Raw genomic sequence first — 25864 nt, 5'->3', positions numbered from 1 at the left:
TTTGGATATTTTTGCAATTTACAAAATCGGGCACTATTTGCAACTATTGCAAATAGTGATTTACACAACCTAATCTACCCCAAACCGAACCTACATTGTCCCCTGGTCCCCTTAGTTCTTTTTAATGCCAAACAAGAACCTAGGGAGAGAGAGGGCAAGGCTAGACATGGCCATGCCGGCCATGTCGCCCAACCCGACCACCTCCCTCTCTCCCATTGCACCCCTGCCCTGGCCACCTTGCCACAGCTCGCCACCGTGCTCCCCTACGCCGCCCTAGCACCTCCACGGTCGAGCTCGACGATGACAGTGGCCGGAGATCACGCGCCCAGCACACGCCCAGAACGGCCAGTATGCCGCTCGTGTCGCGCGTGGACACGCTCAGTACACGCGCCGCCCCACGCGCTCATGCAGCCCCCGGACCCCCTGCGAGCACCTTGAGCCTCCCCGTGACACCGCGACGCCGTTGGACACGCCCTCGACCACGACCCGCAACCGCCGTCGCCGGAGAAGCCAACCCTGCTCCGCCGCGGGCGCGACAGACATGGAAGCAATGCGACACAACCAGGCCCTCCCCGACCGAGCTGTCGCCGCCATTCGCCTCGCCTGGACACGTAGAACACCACTACACCCTCGCCTAGCTCGACCAGCCACCGCAAGCGCCGCGCCATGGTCGACCGCCATCCTGCCCCGCAGCACCCTCGCGTCGCTATAAAAGGAGCACTCCACTCGTCGATCCAAGCACACCACCAGACTCCCCACCTCTCACAACCACTCAACCACCCCACCGTTCATCTAATTCATGCCGGAGAAGGGCCAATTGCAAGATCGCTGCCGCGGAAGCCCTGCAGAAATCGACGGCGAACCAGACCACCTCGAGCTCCGCCGCCGGTACCTGGAGCCTCGCCGTCGACCACCACTTCCCCGCGCATACTGCCAACCCTCGCTGGAGCACTGGTTAGCTCTCCCACCCCCTACCTGAGCCGCCGGTGAACTCCCCTCTCGCCGGCGGGACGATGAACCTGAGCCGTAGATCCTCGATCTAATCTAACGCCCCAGACTCGCCCGTACCGATTCGGGTTTAGTGAGTCGCTGACAGGCGGGACCTCCCTGTCAGGCAGCCCGCGCGGCACTTGTCAACACCCGGATTTTTTAAGTCCGAATGCCTATTATGTCATACATCGCAATCCCAGGAATATTGTTGTTGCGAGGCATAATAGTTAAGTATCACAGTCATCATTCATTACAAACCATAAGTCTTACAAATTGGAATCACATGATCCATATTACACGAATAGTTGATCTATTGATCAACGAACAAACACAAATTCATAGTTCAACATAGCGGAAGCGTAAGATACAAGGACTCTCGAGTCCACAGGCCAACGCTTGACGTCGGAAGGCGCTTAGTTGTCGTAGGCGTCCTGCTGGTCATCTCCTTGTTCATCTTCATACTCTGGCCATTTGAATAGCCAGGGACAAAGCCGTGAGTACGTTGAGTACTCGCAAACTAATACTAAGGTAAGTGCTAGACATTCTAGTAGGGTTTGCTAAGCTCTAGTTTAATTGCATAAAGCTAGTTTTAGTTCACAAAGTTTTGAGAAAAAACTTACACCAGTGCTAACTAGCTCAAGTGGGAACATTAGTGTCATTCCCACCATTCAAGTGGTGATTTCAATTCAATCCACCACAAGTCATTTCACCATCACCTTTCAACATCATTTTCAAAGATATGACATCGGAAACTGTATGGCCTTTCCAACCGTCCGTAACCGTGGACGCGGCTATTCGAATAGGTTTACACTCTGCAGAGGTTGCACACTTGTGCCACAACATTTGATTTCATCCGTCGGGATTTCCCCGAATAATCGTAACACGATCGCGGATCATCAACCATAACCTTTAACTTACGTACCCTAGTATGAGCACCTCTCCCCATGAGCTTGGCCTCCCGGTGAAGACCAACCGTCAACACAGGAACTGCACAGGGCTTGGGCCGGACGTTCACCTCATTTCGCATCATATCGTATCGTTTCTTTTGTGGTAGAGGCAGCTTTCGGCATAACCCCGATGACGCTTGTTTAGAGGGAACCCATACTAAGACGCATAAACTTCCAGTTAAGCCCTACCCATAATCAGGTATTGTGGGGGTACTTGAGAATTGGAAAGGTATCGCATTCAAACCAACATCATGTTTTATCAAAAATCACCATCTTCTCTTGGTCATATTCACCTTCAAAAATCATTCAATGGAATGCATCTTCATTCCAAGGTTTCAAAAATCCTTTCAAAATCACAAGGCTCCCATCTAGAGTAGTCAATTTAGTTTATTAGCACTAGCTCTAATTCATGAGGGGTGCTATCTTGCCTTGCTTGGAAGAGACTAACTCACTACTCTAGTACCCAGCTTGTACTTCGACCAAAGTTAACTATAAAAGTAAATCATTTAGAAAACAAGTAAAAACTTGGGATGGGTTCACATAAGAAAAGATAAGGAACATGGTGCCATGCCCCAAGGGGCTTTGCACTTTGCAAGGGTAAAAGCTTGCATAGTAATTTAGCTTGCCTTGGTAGTTCTCAAACTGTTCCTCTTCCTCCTCCTGGTAGCAACCTTCTTCTTCGGCGTACTCTCCGGTGCTACCGTCTAAATTTGAATACGAGTATAGTTACTCACTAATTCCAGGGCTATTCCACACATCACAAATAATCACACAAACTACTCTATGCACACACATAAATAAACTAGGGTGCATGGGTGGTGGGATTTAAATAGAATTTGTATTTCATATGTAAAGGATAGTTTTCCATAGGGTTTTTGAGAAATAATTTCCTCTCATTGAACTCTTCTTAAGATTTAATTTCTCCAACAATCATGGATGAACTCATCTTGACCCAAGTCAAATGTTCATCATCATCATCATTTGGGAGAATGATTTAAATAAGGTGAAACACCTCATGCCATTTAAATAACCCTATATTTGATTTAAATCTCAAGAAATTCATATAAGAGAGTTTGGAACCAGGGGTCCAAACATCCCATGAATTCATGTGAGACAAGTTTAAATGAAGTGTAATACTTCACACAATTTAATTCTAATAGTTTTGGATAAGATCAACTAGTTAAACTAGTCAAAATATCCATTCCTTAAACCATGGTATGATCATGCAAAGTGACCACACCATTTTATTGCCTAAACAATTAGTGTAAGTCAAATGTGAGCTATTAGAGTTGGAATTAACTTAGTATCTATTTTGGTGGATTTTTAAGAATTATTTGAATAGGGAAAAGTCCCTGTCTTGTTATTTTTATCACATTTATTCTACAAAGAATCTGACCATGGGGCCAGTGGCATTTTGTAGAGAATTTCCGTGGCTTTCCAACAATGTCAAATTCACTAAATTTGGTTTAGCCAATTTGAAACTATGTAAATTCAAAGTTTGGGCAGTATTGGAATTAGATGGAAATGATTTAAACGAAATTTGAATAAAAGGGCCGGCGGGAAACGCTAACGGGCCGAGATGGTTTAAAACAAAGAAAACGGCCCAGCAGCGCATCCAGTGCGCGCGGGCCTGCTGACAGGGTGGGGGCCACCCGTCAGTGGGCGTTTAAACCCGAAACGGTACGGGGTGACGTGGAGCGTAGGATTAGAAGGAGATCCAACGGCGCACGGCCGTCGTCTTCTCCGGCGAGATGCCGAGGTTCTGGCGGCGAGCCTAGGGGGTGGGAGAGCTAACCAGGGCTCCCGCGGTGGCTGGCAGTGTGCGTGATGTAGATGTGGACGACGGCGAAGCTCCTGGCACCGGCGGCGTCTCCTGGATCGGCTTCAATCGACGGCGATCTTCCGCGGCGTCCGGCGGCAGTGAGGTGGCGATTGGGTGGCTGCGGTGGGGAATGTCGACGGTGGAGTGGCTCAGGCGGTCAAGTGAGAAGAGGGGAAGGCGATGGTGTGCTCAGATCGACGAGCGGAGCTCTCCTTTTATAGGCGAGCGAGCGACCGTGGGGGCTGCGGCGAAGTCGACATGCTCGCGGCGATTCCGGCGAGCGGTTGGGCTCGGCGAGGGTGCTGTCGGGTTCTCCTCTGCCAGGCGATGCGTTTGGCGGCGACAGCGCGGTCGGGGGGCGTCTGTGGGCGAGGCATTGCGTCCGTGTCTGCCGTGTTGGTCGCGGGATCGCGTTGTCGTCTCCGGCGACGGCGGTTGCGGGTCTTGGTCGAGGGCGTGTCTGGGAGCGTTGCGGTGTCACGGTGATGCTCAACGTGCTCGCAGGGGGTCCAGGGGGTGCTCGAGGTCGTGGCGCGGCGCGTGGCCAGTGTGTGTCCGCGTCGGGCACACGCGCGACGTGAGCGGCGTCCGGGCGTCGTGGACGCGTGCTGGTCTGGGCGTTGTCGAGCTCCTCCTCGACCAGGGCTGGGCTAGGGTGGCGTAGGAGAGGCGGTGGCATGCTGTGGCGCAGGGGCCAGGGTTGGGGAAGCAAGGGGAGAGGGGGTGGTGCGGCATGGCCGGCATGTGGCCGGCATGGCCATGCCATGCTTGCTCTCTCTCCCTCCTTAGCTCCACTATGTTTCATTTAGGGTTTAAGGGGACCAGGGAACATTGTAGGATAGCTTTGGTTTAAATTTGGTGAGGTAGATCACTATTTGCAATAGTTGCAAATAGTGCCCAATTTTGGAAAATGCAAAATTATCCAAATTGGAAAAAGTTCAAAAGGTGAAAGTTTGTGATATGTGAAGGTTGAGATAAGTTGTAATTGACCAGAGATGAATTGAGGTGGTGGTGGAAAAATTATATTTCAAAATTTGGCCAAAATGGCTAAGTGAAGATTGTTGAACTTGTTATAAAGTTGCCACTTTGGATGAGCATAGCTAGTGATCAAAGATAAATTTGGCAGGGTGGTCTTCATCAAAGTTGTTCACCTTGATGTTGACTTTGAAATGGTGCAAAGAGTTAGCAAGAATTGGTTTGAGAAAATTGAATTGCAGGGGCTCAAAGTGGTGATCAGACTAAAATTGGCAGATTTGGTCATCATCACATGTGAGGGGGAAAAGTGTTGGAAATTCATTTGAATTGTGAACCCTTGATTCCAAAAGTTGTAATAAGTGTTTAACAACATTATTCAACTAATGGTGAAGACCAAATAGATCTAGGGTCAAAATTTATAAAAATGCCATAGGGCATAAGTGAGGGTTTTTAGGGTTTTGCCCCTTTTATTTGATTTTCTTCCTCTTTGATTTATTTGGTTGGTGATCTTCCTATGATCACTCTAGGGTTTTAGAGCACATCAAGATACAAGTAATAACAATCATCATGGCATATCACTCAAATGCACAAGTCCTATGCATGGTACTATATGCAAAAGAAAAGTTTTTGTTGGTTTGAAATTTTGTATTCTGGAAATCTCTAACTTTCTTTTCATTGAAATTTGGGGTGTTACAAACCCTTCCCCCTTACAAAAGATCTCGTCCCAAGATCGAAAAGAAAGTTAGGTACTAAAGAGATCTGGGTACTCCTTCTTCATGAAGTCTTCGCGTTCCCAGGTGGCTTCATCCTCGGTATGGTTGCTCCATTGGATCTTTAGAAACTTGATGCTTCGGGTGCGGGTGGTTCTGTAAGCTTCTTCTAATATGCGAATCGGCACTTCGCGGTAAGTCAGATCCTGGTTGATATCCACCGATCGGTGATCGATGTTCTTGAACACTTCGGTCTTCTTAGGGACTTCAAGACATTTTCGGAGAAGTGAGATGTGAAAAATGTCGTGCACAGCCGACATTTCTTCAGGCAACTCCAGTTGATAAGATACTTCACCTCGGCGGCTGAGGACTTGGAAAGGTCCCACATAGCGAGGTGCAAGCTTTCCTTTCAGCTGAAACCTTTGCATCCCTTTCAAGGGAGATACTTTGAGATAGACGAAATCTCCGATCTCCAAGGTCATCTCCCGACGTCTCTTGTCGGCGTAGCTCTTACATGCGGATTGCGCAGTCTTGAGATACTCGCGGATCTTGTGAACCCTCTCTTCTGCTTCACGAAGAACGTCTGGGCCGAAAACTTGACTCTCTCCGACTTCTGACCAGTTCAGGGGGGTACGGCACTTCCTTCCGTACAAGGCTTCAAAGGGGGCCATCTGTAGGCTGGCTTGATAACTATTGTTGTATGAGAATTCGGCGTAAGGTAGGCAGTCTTCCCACTTGGATCCGTATTCCAGTACGCATGCTCTAAGCATGTCTTCCAAGATATCCGGTTTACTCTCTCTCAGTCTGTCCGTCGGTCTGAGGGTGATAGGCAGTGCTGAAATTCAGGCGGGTGCCTAGTCCTTCATGCACTTTCTGCCAGAACCTTGAGGTGAACTGTGATCCTCTATCTGACACTATCGATTTGGGGGTTCCATGCAAAGCGATGATTCTGGAGATGTAGAGTTCAGCTAACTTGGGGCCTTGATAGGTGGTTTTGACGGCGATGAAATGGGCGACTTTGGTCAATCTATCGACCACTACCCATATGGAATCATTGCCTTTGCTGGATTTGGGCAGTCCGGTGATAAAGTCCATTCCTACGGAGTCCCATTTCCATTCTGGAATCTGAAGGGGTTGCAACAGTCCGGCGGGTCTTTGGTGTTCTGCCTTGACTCTCTGACAGATGTCACACTTAGCGATATAGCTACCGATCTCTCTCTTCATTCCGTGCCACCAAAATTGTTCCTTTAGGTCCTGGTACATCTTGGTACCTCCGGGGTGGATTGAGTAAAGGGTGTCATGGGCTTCTTGCAAGATGACTTGTTTCAAGTCAGAGTCCGATGGTACGCAGAGACGTTCTTTGTACCACAGCACTCCGGCTTCGTCTACGGTGAATCCGGGGGCTTTTCCTTCGGCTATCTGTTTCTTGATTCCGTCAATGCTAGCGTTGTCTTTCTGGGCTTCCTTGATCTGACCAACCAAGGTGGGTTGCAGTGCTATGCTGGCTAGGAATCCTTCACTTACAAGTTCAAGTCTGAACTGTTCAAACTCTTGGTGCAAACTGGGCTGTTCGGTTGCGAGCATGGAGTTCAACTGGCACGGCAGTCGACTCAAAGCATCCGCTACCACATTGGCCTTGCCGGGGTGGTAGTGAATCTCCATGTCGTAATCCTTGATCAATTCGATCCATCGGCGTTGTCTCATGTTCAACTCCTTCTGGGTGAAAATATATTTGAGGCTTTTGTGGTCGGAGTAGATCTCGCATCGATTACCCATGAGGTAATGACGCCAAACTTTCAAGGCTAAGACCACGGCTGCAAGCTCGAGGTCGTGGGTTGGGTAATTCTGCTCATGTTGCTTGAGTTGCCTAGAAAGGTAGGATACCACCTTGCCTTCTTGCATAAGCACGCATCCAAGTCCAGTCTTGGAGGCGTCGCAATATACGTCAAAGGGCTTTGCGATATCAGGCATGATCAGGATTGGGGCTGTTGTCAGTCTACTCTTGAGCTGTTGAAAGCTCTCTTCGCACTTGTCGGTCCATTCAAACTTTCTGTCCTTTTTCAGCAGTTGGGTCATTGGTCGAGCGATGCTCGAGAAACCTTCTACAAATCTGCGGTAATATCCGGCTAATCCAAGAAAAGCACGGACCTCGGTTTGTGTGGTTGGGGCTTTCCATTCCATAACAGTTTTGATTTTGGCGGGATCTACGGCAATTCCTCCTGTCGACAAGATGTGTCCGAGGAATCCAACTTCTTCCAGCCAAAACTCACACTTGCTAAACTTGGCGTACAACTGGTGCTGTCTAAGGGTTTCTAGAACAATCTCCAAATGCTGTTCATGTTCCTCTTCGGACTTGGAGTAGACCAGAATGTCGTCGATGAAAACAACGACAAACTTGTCCAAAAAGTTCATGAAGATCTTGTTCATGAGATTCATGAAATAAGCGGGGGCATTGGTCAATCCAAACGACATGACGTTGTACTCATACAACCCATATCTGGTGGTAAAGGCAGTTTTTGGAATGTCGGTGGCTCGGATCTTCAGTTGGTGGTATCCAGTTCTAAGATCAATCTTCGAGAAAACTCGGGATCCGGTGAGTTGGTCAAACAAGTCTTCGATCTTGGGTAAGGGGTATTTGTTTTTGATGGTGACATCGTTAAGCTTACGATAGTCTGTGCATAAACGATTTGCACCATCCTTCTTGTCAACAAACAAGACGGGGGATCTCCAGGGGGATGCACTTGGTCTAATCAAACCTTTGGCTAACATGTCATCTATTTGCTTCTTCAGCTCCACAAGCTCGGCTGCGTTCATGCTGTAGGCTCTCTGGGCGATGGGTCCAGTTCCGGGTATTAACTCGATGATAAACTCGATATCCCGGTCCGGGGGCATACCGGGTAGATCATCTGGAAACACATCAGGGTAGCGACAAACGACCCTGATTTGATCCAGAGTTGGCTTGGATACACTTTGGTTGCAGGTAAATTTTCTGGGTAGTTTTTCAGAGACGTGCTCAACTACGATACCGGTGCTGCTAGTCATGGTTATGGCTTTCTTGGCGCAGTCTATCAACCCATTGTGCTTGGACATCCAGTCCATTCCTAGGACAACTTCCAAACCTTTGGTTCCAAGTATGATTAGATTTGCAAAGAAATCTACATCATGGATTTTGATTGGCACATTTTTGCAAAATTTTCTGGCTTTGGTGGTTGATCCGGGAATTTGAACTATCATAACATGCTTCAAACTGAGGGGTTGAATTTTACTTGTTGATGCAAAATCTTCGGTGACAAAGGAATGCGATGCTCCGGAATCAAACAACACTCTAGCAGGGGTGTGGTTGACAGAAAACATACCCAGCACAACATCTGGTGCTTCCTGGGCTTCTTCGGCGTTCATGTGGTAGAGGCGGCCGTTGCGATTGTTGGGGTTGTTAGGGACGAACTTCTTGCCGGTGGAGACACGGCGTTGCTGCTGAGCAGGGGCAGCGGTGTTGCCGGCGAGCTTGGCAAGACGTTTGGGACACTCGTTGGAGTAGTGCCCCACTACACCACACTCATAACAAGTGATAGTGCTCTTGTCCTGCTTGTTCGCAACGGGAATGGCATTGCTCCCGGTTCTGGGGTTGGTGTTGGTGTTGGTGTTGTTGGTGTTCGGGCTCGGGGTGGGGCGCGGTTGTAGTTGTTGTTGTAGCCTCCTGGCTTGGAGTTTCCTCCACTCCGGTTCTGATAACTGGGGCGAGAGTTCTGCATCGGGGGTTTGTTGTGTCTCGGAGTGAAACCTCCGCTTGAGCTAGGGCGAAACTTTTGGGGGTGGCTTGATCCACTCTGACTTGCCATGCGGCGCTTGCGGTTCTCATTGGCTTGGTTTAACTTGCCCTCCATCTGGATGGCGGAGTCAACAAGGGCTTCGAGGTCGGCGAAGGGGATGTTGACGAGGACAGTCTGCATCTCATCATGCAGCCCGTTCAGGAATCTCTCCTTCCTCTTCTCAACGGTGTCAGTCTCATCAGGGGCATACCTTGACAAGGTGAGAAACTTGTCGCGGTACTCAACCACCGTCATGCGACCTTGTTTCAGTTCACGGAACTCATCCCTCATCTTCTTGATAAGACCCGGGGGTACATGGTACTTGCTGAACTTGAGTTTGAAATCCTCCCAAGTCATGAATTGACCTCCGTTCATGGCACGGGTACTTGTCCACCAAGCGCGAGCTGGTCCAGCGAGATAGTGAGTGGCGAACAACACCTTATAGATGGCTTACACTCCAGCTACTTCCAGATTGTTCTCCATAGTCTGGAGCCAATCGTCGGCGTCGAGGGGCTCCTCGGTCTTGCTAAACACCGGAGGGTTGGTGTTCTGGAAGTTCTTGAGCTTGGATCCGGGGTGGTCATGATTTCCATGGCCTTGGTTGGCGATGTTCTGCAGGGTGATGATGTTGGCTTGGCGCTCGGCTCTCTCAGTTTCCCGGTCTGCAAGCAGGGTTTGCAGAAGTTGCATCATCGCGTCGTTGGTGCGATTCGGAGGGGCCATCTGAAGATATAGAAGATCAGGAGATAAGAGGGAACATTCTATGGTTCATTTTGGTTAAGTTTGAAAAACATTTGAAAACTTGTAATCTTTTCATGACAAACATAACATTCATTCATTCATGCAACACATAGTACAAACTACACACCTACTCCAATGGTTTTAAGAACCATTCTCATGCTACGATACAAAGGACGGGATACAACTCACACCTACTATAAGTGAGACTAGTGCAACTACTCCTCATCATCGATATCAATCGGGACGTAGTCATCGGGTCCTGCCTCCAGGAACTCGTAGTCCTCCTCCTCGGTGTTCTCATCCTCCTCAAAGTCATCGTCATCGCTCAGAAAGGCGTCTCCTCCCTGAATGTCGATGCCTCCATCGTCATCCTCCAGCTGAAGAATCTGATCCTCCTGGGCCTTGACAGTGGCCTCAAGTGACGCGATCCGGTCGCGAAGGCGGCGAATCGTAGCGTCCTTCTTGGCACGCTGCTGGCGAAGGTTCCTGCGGTCGTTGTTGAGCAGCTTGATCGCCTCACCCTGCTCGATGATGTGAGCATGGGTCTGGTTCGCGTAAGCGCGAGAGGCGTCGAGGTCCCTCTGAGTCTGGTAGAGCATGAAGTCCAAGTGATCCACATGGTGCCTCAGCCCAGGGGTGGAGTGGCACATCCATGGGTCTTCCGTCAGAGTTACGCCTTGCGAGATGCGCAAAGCGTTCCTCACGAAGGGCTTCGGTATTCTGTCCGCACAGACGAGCAAGTGCTTCCTGAAGAGCACGTGCAAGCCCGTCTAGCCAGTTGCTTTCCCTGAAAGAGAAAAGGATCCTCTCCGAGGTGGGAGGCTCCAGCTTGCCCCTCAAGTCGGCAGTGATAATCCACTGCAGTTCCCCTCCCGGCTGGTCGTCCACCTGAATCCCGTGAAACTCGGGGTGTGGGCGGCCAAGGTGATCCGACAGGGAGTCGAGGTCATGCTCGAAGATCAAGCTTCCTCCGTTTCCAAGCTGATAAAACTTGGTGTTGAGGGGTTCATTTGGCTCCATCTGAAAGAGAATTGGATGAGTAAGTTAGAGAGTGCAAGGTGTGGCAAAGTTTTAAGTTGATTCAAATAAGGTAGAACATGATTCATCAAATTTTGGCAAAGTCTCAAAGATAAGAGTGTAGTAAATTTTCACAAGTAATTCTTTTATTTGATTACAAAGTTAAATTTTTCAGAACGCCCATTCTAACTAAGGTCTTCTAAGGTCAAACAATGGCTCTGATACCAACTTGTCAACACCCGGATTTTTTAAGTCCGAATGCCTATTATGTCATACATCGCAATCCCAGGAATATTGTTGTTGCGAGGCATAATAGTTAAGTATCACAGTCATCATTCATTACAAACCATAAGTCTTACAAATTGGAATCACATGATCCATATTACACGAATAGTTGATCTATTGATCAACGAACAAACACAAATTCATAGTTCAACATAGCGGAAGCGTAAGATACAAGGACTCTCGAGTCCACAGGCCAACGCTTGACGTCGGAAGGCGCTTAGTTGTCGTAGGCGTCCTGCTGGTCATCTCCTTGTTCATCTTCATACTCTGGCCATTTGAATAGCCAGGGACAAAGCCGTGAGTACGTTGAGTACTCGCAAACTAATACTAAGGTAAGTGCTAGACATTCTAGTAGGGTTTGCTAAGCTCTAGTTTAATTGCATAAAGCTAGTTTTAGTTCACAAAGTTTTGAGAAAAAACTTACACCAGTGCTAACTAGCTCAAGTGGGAACATTAGTGTCATTCCCACCATTCAAGTGGTGATTTCAATTCAATCCACCACAAGTCATTTCACCATCACCTTTCAACATCATTTTCAAAGATATGACATCGGAAACTGTATGGCCTTTCCAACCGTCCGTAACCGTGGACGCGGCTATTCGAATAGGTTTACACTCTGCAGAGGTTGCACACTTGTGCCACAACATTTGATTTCATCCGTCGGGATTTCCCCGAATAATCGTAACACAGTACGCGGATCATCAACCATAACCTTTCACTTACGAACCCTAGTATGAGCACCTCTCCCCATGAGCTTGGCCTCCCAGTGAAGACCAACTGTCAACCTGGGAACTGCACAGGGCTTGGGCCGGACGTTCACCTCATTTCGCATCATATCGTATCGTTTCTTTTGTGGTAGAGGCAGCTTTCGGCATAACCCCGATGACGCTTGTTTAGAGGGAACCCATACTAAGACGCATAAACTTCCGGTTAAGCCCTACCCATAATCAGGTATTGTGGGGGTACTTGAGAATTGGAAAGGTATCGCATTCAAACCAACATCATGTTTTATCAAAAATCACCATCTTCTCTTGGTCATATTCACCTTCAAAAATCATTCAATGGAATGCATCTTCATTCCAAGGTTTCAAAAATCCTTTCAAAATCACAAGGCTCCCATCTAGAGTAGTCAATTTAGTTTATTAGCACTAGCTCTAATTCATGAGGGGTGCTATCTTGCCTTGCTTGGAAGAGACTAACTCACTACTCTAGTACCCAGCTTGTACTTCGACCAAAGTTAACTATAAAAGTAAATCATTTAGAAAACAAGTAAAAACTTGGGATGGGTTCACATAAGAAAAGATAAGGAACATGGTGCCATGCCCCAAGGGGCTTTGCACTTTGCAAGGGTAAAAGCTTGCATAGTAATTTAGCTTGCCTTGGTAGTTCTCAAACTGTTCCTCTTCCTCCTCCTGGTAGCAACCTTCTTCTTCGGCGTACTCTCCGGTGCTACCGTCTAAATTTGAATACGAGTATAGTTACTCACTAATTCCAGGGCTATTCCACACATCACAAATAATCACACAAACTACTCTATGCACACACATAAATAAACTAGGGTGCATGGGTGGTGGGATTTAAATAGAATTTGTATTTCATATGTAAAGGATAGTTTTCCATAGGGTTTTTGAGAAATAATTTCCTCTCATTGAACTCTTCTTAAGATTTAATTTCTCCAACAATCATGGATGAACTCATCTTGACCCAAGTCAAATGTTCATCATCATCATCATTTGGGAGAATGATTTAAATAAGGTGAAACACCTCATGCCATTTAAATAACCCTATATTTGATTTAAATCTCAAGAAATTCATATAAGAGAGTTTGGAACCAGGGGTCCAAACATCCCATGAATTCATGTGAGACAAGTTTAAATGAAGTGTAATACTTCACATAATTTAATTCTAATAGTTTTGGATAAGATCAACTAGTTAAACTAGTCAAAATATCCATTCCTTAAACCATGGTATGATCATGCAAAGTGACCACACCATTTTATTGCCTAAACAATTAGTGTAAGTCAAATGTGAGCTATTAGAGTTGGAATTAACTTAGTATCTATTTTGGTGGATTTTTAAGAATTATTTGAATAGGGAAAAGTCCCTGTCTTGTTATTTTTATCACATTTATTCTACAAAGAATCTGACCATGGGGCCAGTGGCATTTTGTAGAGAATTTCCGTGGCTTTCCAACAATGTCAAATTCACTAAATTTGGTTTAGCCAATTTGAAACTATGTAAATTCAAAGTTTGGGCAGTATTGGAATTAGATGGAAATGATTTAAACGAAATTTGAATAAAAGGGCCGGCGGGAAACGCTAACGGGCCGAGATGGTTTAAAACAAAGAAAACGGCCCAGCAGCGCATCCAGTGCGCGCGGGCCTGCTGACAGGGTGGGGGCCACCCGTCAGTGGGCGTTTAAACCCGAAACGGTACGGGGTGACGTGGAGCGTAGGATTAGAAGGAGATCCAACGGCGCACGGCCGTCGTCTTCTCCGGCGAGATGCCGAGGTTACTCGGCGAGCCTAGGGGGTGGGAGAGCTAACCAGGGCTCCCGCGGTGGCTGGCAGTGTGCGTGATGTAGATGTGGACGACGGCGAAGCTCCTGGCACCGGCGGCGTCTCCTGGATCGGCTTCAATCGACGGCGATCTTCCGCGGCGTCCGGCGGCAGTGAGGTGGCGATTGGGTGGCTGCGGTGGGGAATGTCGACGGTGGAGTGGCTCAGGCGGTCAAGTGAGAAGAGGGGAAGGCGATGGTGTGCTCAGATCGACGAGCGGAGCTCTCCTTTTATAGGCGAGCGAGCGACCGTGGGGGCTGCGGCGAAGTCGACATGCTCGCGGCGATTCCGGCGAGCGGTTGGGCTCGGCGAGGGTGCTGTCGGGTTCTCCTCTGCCAGGCGATGCGTTTGGCGGCGACAGCGCGGTCGGGGGGCGTCTGTGGGCGAGGCATTGCGTCCGTGTCTGCCGTGTTGGTCGCGGGATCGCGTTGTCGTCTCCGGCGACGGCGGTTGCGGGTCTTGGTCGAGGGCGTGTCTGGGAGCGTTGCGGTGTCACGGTGATGCTCAACGTGCTCGCAGGGGGTCCAGGGGGTGCTCGAGGTCGTGGCGCGGCGCGTGGCCAGTGTGTGTCCGCGTCGGGCACACGCGCGACGTGAGCGGCGTCCAGGGCGTCGTGGACGCGTGCTGGTCTGGGCGTTGTCGAGCTCCTCCTCGACCAGGGCTGGGCTAGGGTGGCGTAGGAGAGGCGGTGGCATGCTGTGGCGCAGGGGCCAGGGTTGGGGAAGCAAGGGGAGAGGGGGTGGTGCGGCATGGCCGGCATGTGGCCGGCATGGCCATGCCATGCTTGCTCTCTCTCCCTCCTTAGCTCCACTATGTTTCATTTAGGGTTTAAGGGGACCAGGGAACATTGTAGGATAGCTTTGGTTTAAATTTGGTGAGGTAGATCACTATTTGCAATAGTTGCAAATAGTGCCCAATTTTGGAAAATGCAAAATTATCCAAATTGGAAAAAGTTCAAAAGGTGAAAGTTTGTGATATGTGAAGGTTGAGATAAGTTGTAATTGACCAGAGATGAATTGAGGTGGTGGTGGAAAAATTATATTTCAAAATTTGGCCAAAATGGCTAAGTGAAGATTGTTGAACTTGTTATAAAGTTGCCACTTTGGATGAGCATAGCTAGTGATCAAAGATAAATTTGGCAGGGTGGTCTTCATCAAAGTTGTTCACCTTGATGTTGACTTTGAAATGGTGCAAAGAGTTAGCAAGAATTGGTTTGAGAAAATTGAATTGCAGGGGCTCAAAGTGGTGATCAGACTAAAATTGGCAGATTTGGTCATCATCACATGTGAGGGGGAAAAGTGTTGGAAATTCATTTGAATTGTGAACCCTTGATTCCAAAAGTTGTAATAAGTGTTTAACAACATTATTCAACTAATGGTGAAGACCAAATAGATCTAGGGTCAAAATTTATAAAAATGCCATAGGGCATAAGTGAGGGTTTTTAGGGTTTTGCCCCTTTTATTTGATTTTCTTCCTCTTTGATTTATTTGGTTGGTGATCTTCCTATGATCACTCTAGGGTTTTAGAGCACATCAAGATACAAGTAATAACAATCATCATGGCATATCACTCAAATGCACAAGTCCTATGCATGGTACTATATGCAAAAGAAAAGTTTTTGTTGGTTTGAAATTTTGTATTCTGGAAATCTCTAACTTTCTTTTCATTGAAATTTGGGGTGTTACAGCACTGGACCGTGGCTGGGCTGGTTTGGGCCGTTTTTAAACCTGTGAGCCCATCTAGTTTTCCCGCTGGCCTGTTTATTCAAATTCGATTCAAACAATTCCCAAACATTTTCCTTACAGTACAAACTTTGAATTTAAATAGTTCCAAATTGGCTAAACCAAATTTAGTGAATTTTATGTGGTTAGAAAGCTACTGAAATTCTCTACAACATGCCACTGGTCCCATGGCCAGATTCTTTGTAGAATTAATGTGATAAAAATAACAAGACATGGACTTTTCCCTATTCAAATAATTCATAAAAATCAACAAAAATAGATATTAAGTTAATTCCAACTCTAATAGCTCACATTTGACTTACATTAATTGTTTATGCAATAAAATAGTGTGGTCACTTTGCATGATCATGCCCTAGTTTAATTAATGGATATTATGGCTAGTTTAACTAGTTGATATTGTCCAAAACTATTAGAGTAAATTTGGTGGAGTCTTATACTCCATTTAAACTTGTCTCACATGACTTCATGGGATGTTTGGACCCCTGGTCCAAACTCTCTTATATGAATTACTTGAGATTTAAATCATATGTAGTATTATTAAATGGTATGAGGTGGCCTACCTCATTTAAATCATTTTCTCAAATGATGATGATGAACATTTGACTAAGGTCAATATAAGTTCATATATGATGGTTTGAGAATTTAAATCTTAAGAAGATTTCAATGAGAGGAAATTATTTCTCAAGAATCCTATGGAAACTATCATTTACATATTAAATGCAAAGGAGGGAATTCTCCTCAAACAACACACCCCATGCACCCTAAGTAGATTATTTGTGTGCATAGAATAGCTTGTGTGTTTACATGTGATGTATGGAATAGCCATTGAATTGGTCAGTAATTATACTCGTATTCAAATTTAGACGGTAGCACCGGAGAGTACGCCGAAGAAGAAGGTTACTATCAAGAGGAGGAGGAGGAACAGTTCGAGAACTACCAAGGAAAGCTAATATTCTTGCAAAGTGCAAAGCCCCTTGGGGCAAGGCACCATGAATCTTATCTTTTCTTACATAAGCCTATCCCAAGTCTTACATTACAAGTTTTTACTTGCTTTCTTAAAGAGTTATTTTTATAGTTAACTTTGGTCAAAGTAAAGAAGTTTTACTAGAGTAGTAAAGTTAGTCTCCAGCAAGCAAAGCAAGATAGCACCCCTCATGATTTAGAGCTATTGCTAATGAAATAAAACCTGACTACTCTAGATGGGAACTTGTGACTTTGAAAGGAATTTGAAACCTTGGAATGATGACTCATTCCATTGAATGATTTTTGAAGGTGAATATGACCAAGAGAAGATGGTGATTTTTGATAAAACTGATGTTGGTTTGGATGCGATACCTTTCCAATTCTTGAGTACCCCCACAATACCTGATTATGGGTAGGTCTTAACTGGAAATTTATGCATCTTAGTATGGGTTCCCTCTGAACACACATCATAGGGGTTATGCCGAGGCTGCCTCCGTTGTTGAGAAAAGATGTGAATTGAGGTGAATTGTACGGCCAAGCCCTGTGCAGTTCCCAGGTTGACAGTTGGTCTTCACTGGGAGGCCAAGCTCATGGGGAGAGGTGCTCATACTAGGGTATGTAAGTGAAAGGTTATGGTTGATGATCCGCGTACTGAGTTACGATGATTCGGGGTAATCCCGACGGATGAAATCAAATGTTGTGGCACAAGTGTGCAACCTCTGCAGAGTGTAAATCTATTCGAATAGCCACGTCCACGGTTACAGACGGTTGGAAAGGCCATACAGTTTTCCGATGTCATACTTTTAAAAATGTTGTGAAAAGAAGATGGTGAATTGACCTATGGTGAATTGAATTGAAATCACCACTTGAATGGTGGGAATGACACTGATGTTCCCACTTGAGTTAGTTAGTATTTGAATAAGCTTTCTCAAAAGTTTGTGAACCAAAACTAGCTTTCTGCAAATAGACTAGAGCTTAGCAAATCTTACTAGAAATGCCTAGTACTTACTTTAGTATTAGTTTGCGAGTACTTGAAGTACTCACGGCTTTGTCCCTGGCTATTCAAATGGCCAGAGTATGAAGATGAACAAGGAGATGACCAGCTGGACTCCTACGACAACTAGGAGTCTTCCGACGTCAAGCGTTGGCCTGTGGACTAAAGAGTCCTTGTATCTTACGCTTCCCCTATGAACTTCTGTGTGTTCGTTGATCAATAGATCAACTATTCGTGTAATATGGATGATGTGATTCCAAATTGTAAGACTTTATGGCTTGTAATGAATGATGACTATGATACTTAGCTATTATGCCTCGCAACAACAATATTCCTGGGATTGCGATGTATGACATAATAGGCATTCGGACTTAAAAATCCGGGTGTTGACATGTTACCTCAAAAATTATTTTTCTTATCACTTACCTACTCGAGGACGAGCAGGAGTTAAGCTCGGGGATGCTTGATACGTCTGAAACGTATCTATAATTTTTGATGCTCCATGCTTGTTTTACACCGATCGCTATATGTTTTGTTTACACTTCGTTGCACTTTTATACATTTTCCGGAACTAACATATTGACAAGATGCCACAGTGCCAGTTCCCCGTTTTATGTTGTTTTTGTATTTCAGAAAAGTTGTACATGAAATATTCTCGAAATTGGACGAAACGAAAGCAGAAGTTCCTATTTTACCGAAACGAAGACGGAGTCCAGAGGGCAGGCGAAGAAGAGCCACGAGGCAGCCACACCCGGCGTAGGCAAGGCCCATCCCCTAGCCGCGCCTAGGGGTGGTGTGGGCCCCTCGGGCACCCACCGATCTCGCCCTTCAGCCTATTTATTCACCTGATCGGGAAAAACCTAAATACCCAAGCCTCCATCCACAAAAAGTTCCATCGAGGCTGCCATCGCCGACCCTAGCTCGGGAGGGTTATGAAGCTCTTTCCGGCACCCTACTAGAGAGGGATATCATCACCGGAGGCCTCTACATCGTCATGCCCGCCTCCGAAGTGATGTGTGAGTAGTTCATCCCTGGACTACACGTCCATAGCAGTAGGTAGATGGTTGTCTTCTCCAAATGTCTCATGTTTAGATCTTGTGAGCTGCCTATCATGATCAAGATCATCCTTATGTAATGCTGCATGTTGTGTTTTCTGGGATCCAATGAATATTGAATACTATGGTTGAGATGAATTATATACTTGTCATATGTTATTTGTGATTTTGCATGCTCTCTGTTGCTAGCAGATGCTCTGGCCAAGTATGTGCTTGTGACTCCAAGAGGGAGTATTTATGCTCGATAGTAGGTTCATGCCTCTAGTAATCTGGGAGAGTGACAATAACTTCTAAGGTTGTAGATGTGTTGTTTCTACTAGGGAGAAAACAACAATGCTTTGTCTAAGGATAATTCTATGTTTACTTTACACACTTTGCTAAATGCAATAATCTGTTGCTTGCAACTTAATGCTGAAAGGAGTGCGGACGCTAACCGGAAGGTGGATTATTAGTCGTAGACACAGTTGGATTACGGTCTATGTATTATATTGTAATGCCCAAATGAATCTCATAGTAATCATCTTTTCATGTATGGTCTTTATTCTGTCAATTGCCCAGCTGTAATTTATTTACCCAACATGTTATCTATCTTTATGAAGAGACACCTCTAGTGAACTGTGGACCCCAGTCCTTTCTTTTACAATGATAAAATTATCTACTGCAATCACCTATATGTTTACTTACTGCAAGCACTGTTCTCTTTAATTCCACTGCAAACAAACATCTCTTCCCACACTATATGATTAATCCTTTGTTTTCAGCAAAACCGGTGAGATTGACGACCTCACTGTAAGTTGAGGCAAATTATTGTGGTTGTGTTGTGTGCAGGTTCCACGTTGTTGCTGACATCGGTAGTGCGTCCTGCCAAGAGTCAGCTAGCAACACCTTCAGAAGTCATTCCTTTCTCCTACCGGTCGTTTAAACCTTGGTTTCTTACTGAGGGAAAACTTGTTGCTGTGCTCATCATACCTTCCTCTTGGGGTTTCCCAACTGCTTGCATCGAGCACCATAAATGGGGTACCAAGGCCGGACATACCGGTTCTACACGGGCGATAAGGGGTTCGCGTTCGGTGACGGGTTGAGCTACACCACGATGTCGCACAGTGTAACATCCCAAGAATTTTCAAAATAAAACAAATGAGTTTCACTAGTTCCAAATTTTGGAACCAACAAAAACTTTTATTAATTAAGTAGGATACATATAGATCTTGTTTAAATCTTGTGTTTTGCCATGATGAGTGTTAGTATGCTTATGTGCTAAACCCTAAAACCCTAAAGTGATCAAGTGAAGATCACCAACCAAATAAAATAAAAGAGAAAGAAATCAAATAAGAAAAACCTTAAACCCTAATCCTCTCCAAAAATCATTTGGATCTATTTTTGAGAAACCAAAATAAAATAGAAGACATATGGGGGCATATAGCCCTAATAGGTAAATCTTGAACCCTACCTTTTTAATTATGCTAAATGGTGGTGAACCATTGTGAACCACACTAAACCCTAAACCTCATCCCTCTTTTCACCACCCTAGTTAAAATAGAATAAAAGGAAATTAAATAAGAAAGAGGCATATGTGCCTAGGGCTACTTTTATAAATCTTTACCCTAGAACTTTCCACTTTGTTTAGAGGTTTGGAAAACCTTCACACACTTTACCTAGTACTTATCAAACCTAATCCAAGTGGTTCCCAAAGAAAATAAAAAGAAACTAAAAATGCCATAGAGGCATATGAGAGTAAAATAGCAAATTTGGGAAACTAAGAATATTGACCCTAGGACTTGTTGTGAATGGTTGGATCACTTCCATATACCATTTCAACACTCAACAACACCAATTGGGTCAAGCCAGGTCAAATTTAAAATGAAATGCAACATATGCATAGAGGCATATATGACACATAGCCATAATACCCAATTCTTGCCCTATGACTTTAAACCTTGACCAAGTGGTGTGAAACCATCTCTCAACCTATTATAACACTAAATTGACCCTAACCCAAGTCCAAGTAAAGCAAAGTCAACAATTTACAAGTTAATGAATTTTGACACATCACCTCTTATGTGTTATGGCCATTTTTGCAAATCTTTGAACAAGACCATTTGAATTGGTTTCAATGGTTGGAAAATGTTTCTAAACTCATAAGAACCACATTAGAGTCAATAAAAGTCAACTCAAATGAGGAGAAATCAAATAGGGAGAAAATCCCCAAAAATCACTCACATACACTTAGCCAAAATTACAAATTTTCAACCAAGGCCACCAATGCTTGATCTATTGCTTGTAGAATACTTATATATGATAAACAAACACAATTGCATCAAAGAAACAAGAATCAAATCAAAGGAAATCTCAAAACCATCTTACATATGATAATGGTCATATGTCACAATTATAATTTCTTCCCCTCTTTGCCCCCATCTATCTTTTGTTTCTGCAACCAAACTTGGTCAACTATGACCATGTCATCCAAGACCATGTCAAGGTCAACAACTTCTCTGTTGACCATCTCTGCTGAAGTTGACTAGGTTGACCAGAATAATTGTGCAAAGATGGAACCCGAGAGAGAGAAGAAGATCACCTCACTTTTTGAAACTTTGCAAATCTTCACCAAAATGAACACCACCACCACCATTCCAACCCTTTATTTATATAAGTGAGCTCCACCAAAAAGAATTGCAAATTTCCAAATAAATTTTCATGCGGCCATTTCATCATACACCTTGGGTGCACAAATCTGGAAATGTGAGACATGCTATTATCCAGAGGATTCTTGCCTAAACCCCTTTCTCCCTTTGATCATTGTTGCTCTAGTACCTCCTCTGCATCAAACAAAGCCACTTGGCACTGGTTAAAGTGGTGCCATGATCCAATATCATCCATGTAAAGTCCCATGCCGGCCACACTCACTCCATCTCTCCCTGGCTCCCCCCTCTCTCTCTCACCATGTCATCGAGCCTCTATGTACTCCCCTAAGCACGCCTGTACCAGCCCTACGCAAAGAAACACACGCAATTGTCCAGAACAAGCGTGCCCAGACGCGCCAGAAAACGTGCCAGGCACGCGGTGACCGCACCCCGACCCAGTTCTGGACGCGCCAGAGCACGCGCGTGTGCCATCACCCTCGTCCTCCCCTGCAGTCCTACTCCTGCATCAAGCATCGCCCCCATCTCCTCTACCCCGTAGACATCCTCGCTAGCCTGCGGCCGCCGTGTCACCGTCGCCATCATCCAAACCCTGCCGCGCCATACCGAGGACACTTGATCGTTGCCAGCACGCTCCCGTCCTTCCTCTGCTGCCCCTTCACGCGCGCTAGCTTCTCCTAGCCGACGCCTACACGACGCCCCCATCGCCTTGCCCCTTCGCGTCCTGAATCGCCGGCGCCACCGTCGACCTCGCAGCACCCGCCGGCCACCCAGCGCATCTATAAATAGAGGCCCTCTCCGCCTTCACTCTTCACACCAAATCTGTTTCCCTCCTTCTTCCCGACCTCCCCGACCTCTGCTCCACGCTAATTAAGCCCTACACCGCTCCAATTGAGGCGTCGATCGCCGGAGTCCGCCGCGGAACCCCCCTTCGAATTCGGCCACCCCAAGCGACGCCGCGACCACCATTCGACTCCTCGTCCTCGACAACCTCGCCGCACACCCAGCGGAGCCCCGCGGGAGCCTCCGTCACGCTGCCGACCCCCTACCCCGCCGTCGCAGCACGTCCTCCTCTCCCGTCGACAACGACGACGGTCGACCACACGATCATCTCTTAATCCGACGGTCCAGGTCAGAGCATACCGCTTCGGCAGTTATTAGTCGCTGACGTGTGGACCCTCACATGTCAGCTGGCCCGCGGCTGTGAACCGTTACTGGGCTGGGCCAGTTTCACAATTTTAAACCTCGCGGCCCATTTGCTTTCCCGCCTAAGCCCATTTCCCCTGTTTGAATTATTTTGTTTCAGCCATTTATCAATACTGGTCTGTCCTATAAATTAAATAGTTCAAATTCTACAAATCCAAATTTAGCAAATCAAAATGTTCTGGAAAGCTTATGTTTTGCCCTAACTAACCCCACTGGATTCAACCCCATATGTTGTGTAGTTTTTGAATAGCAAAAATAACAAAACAGAGACTTTTCAGTATTCAAATAAATCTTAAAAATCAACTAATTTGAATTTTGAAGTGAATCCAATTGCAATAATTCACATTTAGCAAACCCTAATTTACTATGAAAAAATAAGATAGGTGTTCTGTACATGATCATGGGCTAGAATCAAAATATTGGCTATGTAGTCAACACTAGCCCATTTAAACTATTTCAAATTTTAGGAATTTAAATCTATGAGGTGTAGCACCTCATTTAAATCAATCTCACAAGTGATATGAAGTAATGTGTTGACCTTCAAATGCTTAGACTCATACTTGCTCACTTGTAGAATTTAAATCAACATAGTATTTAAATTACACTAGTTATTTAAATCACATGAGATGATGATTCTCATTTAAACCACTTTTCCCAAATACTAAGTGAGAAGTGTTGACCTTGGTCAACATGGGATCATCCCTGGTTATTTGAGAATATGGCATCACCTCAATATTAGTTTTTACTAAATTAGTTACAATTATGTGATAAATCATATGAGAGGTTTTCCTCTCATTTAAATCTTGTTGTCAAGTAGTTCAACATGAGGTAATGACCATGGTCTATATAATCTCATATTGAGTTATTTGGTGACATTAAATCACTACCATGTTAGTATTAAATTGCATGAGGTATGGAACCTCATTTAAATCATTTTTCTCAAAAGATGAGTATGAAGAGGTTGACTTTGGTCAACCTAGGTCATACATTACTCATAAGAGAAATTAAATATTAAGAAGAATACAATGAGAGGAAATTATTTCTCCAAACCAAAGAGAAACCCTAATTCCAATTTTCAATGAGAGGAAATTATTTTCCTAATGATTAAATAAAGAAACCCTAGTATAATTTGTGAATAAATGTTAAGTAGTGATGCTAGATCCTTTGTGTGTGAGCCAATAAGGCTAATTAAGATTACTTAAGTGTTGTTTGGTGATTGTATCCTCGTATTCGTTTATAGACGCTAGTACCAGAGACTATCAAGAGGAAGAGGTCTTCTACCAAGAGGAAGAGCAGGAAAACTTTGATCACATCACCAATCAAGGCAAGCTAACACTCTTGCAAGGTTCCCTTGTGCAAAGCCCTACTAGAGCAAGGCACCGTTACATTTTACTTTATGAACCTATCCCAAGTTTTTACTTTACAAGTTTTACTTGATTTTATTTATCGAAGTTACTTCTTGATTTATGATTCACTTGGTTGAATTATAGAGTAGTACAAGAGCATCACACTTAGCCTAGCAAGCTCCAAGATACTTAGCACCCCTCATAACTAGTGGCTAGTGCTCAATATTAAAAGTGACTACTCTAGTTGGGAACTTGTGAATTGAAATGACTTTGAAAACCTTGGAATGATGAGTCATTCTATTGAGAGATTTTGAAGGTGAATATGACTGGTGAATGACTTGGTGAATTTTACAAAAAAAACTGATGGTTGGGTTCGGATGCGATACCATTCCAATTTTACAAGTACCCCCACAACACCTGAATCTGGGTAAGGCTTAGCTGGAAACTTATGTATTTTAGTATGGGTTCCCTCTGAACAAGCGTCATCGGGGTTATGCTGGAGGCTGCCTCTACAAAAGGAATGATGTGAAATGACGTGAAATGAGGTGAATGTCCGGCCCAAGCCCTGTGCAGTTCCCAGGTTGACCGCGTGTTTTCACTGGGAGGCCAAGCTCATGGGGAGAGGTGCCTATACTAGAATATGTAAATGAAAGGTTAGGATTGGTAGTTCGCGTACTGCGTACGATAAATCAGGGCCAGTTACCCCTGACGAACTATTGCAATTGTTGTGGCACAAGTGTACAACCTCTGCAGAGTTAAACCTATTCGAATAGCCGCGTCCTCGGTTATGGACAGTTGGAAAGGCCATACTGTTCCGTCATCAGAACTTTTTATATGAATGGTGACTTATGACTTGATTTGAAAGGTGACTTTGACTTTGAATCACAACTGAGTTGTGGGAATGACACTAATGTTCCCACTTGAGTAAGTTAGTCAAATGAAGAGGTTTTGGCTTATTAAAATGCTTATGAAATAAAACTGGCTTTATGCAAATGAAACTAGAGCTTAGAACCCCCTTACTATAGTTGATAGTATTTACATTAGTATTAGTTTGCGAGTACTTTAAAGTACTCATGGCTGTGTCCCTGGCTATTCAAATGGCCAGACTATGAAGAGGAGTACCAGAACCCGGAAGAAGGACAGCAGGACGTCTACGACAACTAGGATCACTCCTGACGTCAACAGTTGCCTGTGGAATAGATGGACTACTACTACGCTACTTCGCTTCCGCTATGTGTTTTGTTATTTGATCAATAGATCATCTACTCTTGTAATGAGACTGGATCATGTGATCCTTTGTTGTAAGACAATTACGATGTTGTAATGAATGATGTTCTGTGATATCAATCTATTATGTCTCGCAAAAACAATATTCCTGGGATTGCGATGAATGGCATAATAGGCATCTGGACTTAAAAATCCGGGTGTTGACACACAGCCTCGTGTCGGCGCCACCATCGGAGGTGCCTGTGCGGCTCGCCGACGACCATCCGTGCCGCGGAGGAGTGCGTGTCGGTGGAGGCCACGGGCGACCACTGCGAGGGCCTTGCGTACGACTTGCACCTCCGAGTGGAGAACATGGGTGCGGTGGTCGGAATGCACTCGGTGCTCCTGTTCTCGTCGCCGCCGTCCGTGCACGGCGCGCCGTCGAAGCACCTTCTCGGGTTCAAGAAGGCGTCGCTTGCGCCCGGGGAGGCTGGCACTGTGGCGTTCTGGGTGGACGTGTGCAGGGACCTGAGCGTGGTGGACGAGCTGGGCCAGCGCAAGGTGGCCCTCGGTGGCCACATGCTACACGTCGGCGACCTAAAGCACACCATGAACCTAAGGATTTGATCTAGGGGACAGAAAATGCGATTTCAATTTGTAGGGGTAATAGAATTGAATGGGAAGTATGGGTCGTGGGAATTGGTTAAGGGAGGTGAAATAATTTAGGGGCTCCCCCAACGGGGAGTAGTGGGAATGGGGAGGAGTTCTTTTGCTACGGTTGTTCGATTTGATTCGATTCATTTGGAACTGCAAGGACGATGTGCAAATGTAACCAAGTGTTGATCCATTGGAAGGA

At 45.5% G+C, this 25864-nt stretch overlaps 1 protein-coding gene across 1 annotated transcript; it reads left to right on the top strand.

Annotated features, from left to right (window-relative positions):
- Nucleotides 1-19620: 19620 nt before the first annotated feature.
- LOC139835869 (beta-D-xylosidase 4-like) lies at nucleotides 19621-25635 on the top strand. Its single transcript, XM_071825755.1, has 2 exons — nucleotides 19621-19711; nucleotides 25241-25635. The coding sequence occupies exons 1-2, from the start codon at nucleotides 19621-19623 to the stop codon at nucleotides 25633-25635; spliced, it is 486 nt and encodes a 161-aa protein (XP_071681856.1).
- The last annotated feature ends 229 nt before the right edge of the window (nucleotides 25636-25864 follow it).

Source organism: Lolium perenne, chromosome 2 (genome assembly GCF_019359855.2).
Source record: "Lolium perenne isolate Kyuss_39 chromosome 2, Kyuss_2.0, whole genome shotgun sequence".
Taxonomy (NCBI): domain Eukaryota; kingdom Viridiplantae; phylum Streptophyta; class Magnoliopsida; order Poales; family Poaceae; genus Lolium; species Lolium perenne.
This window is presented reverse-complemented; position numbering and strand designations above follow the sequence as displayed.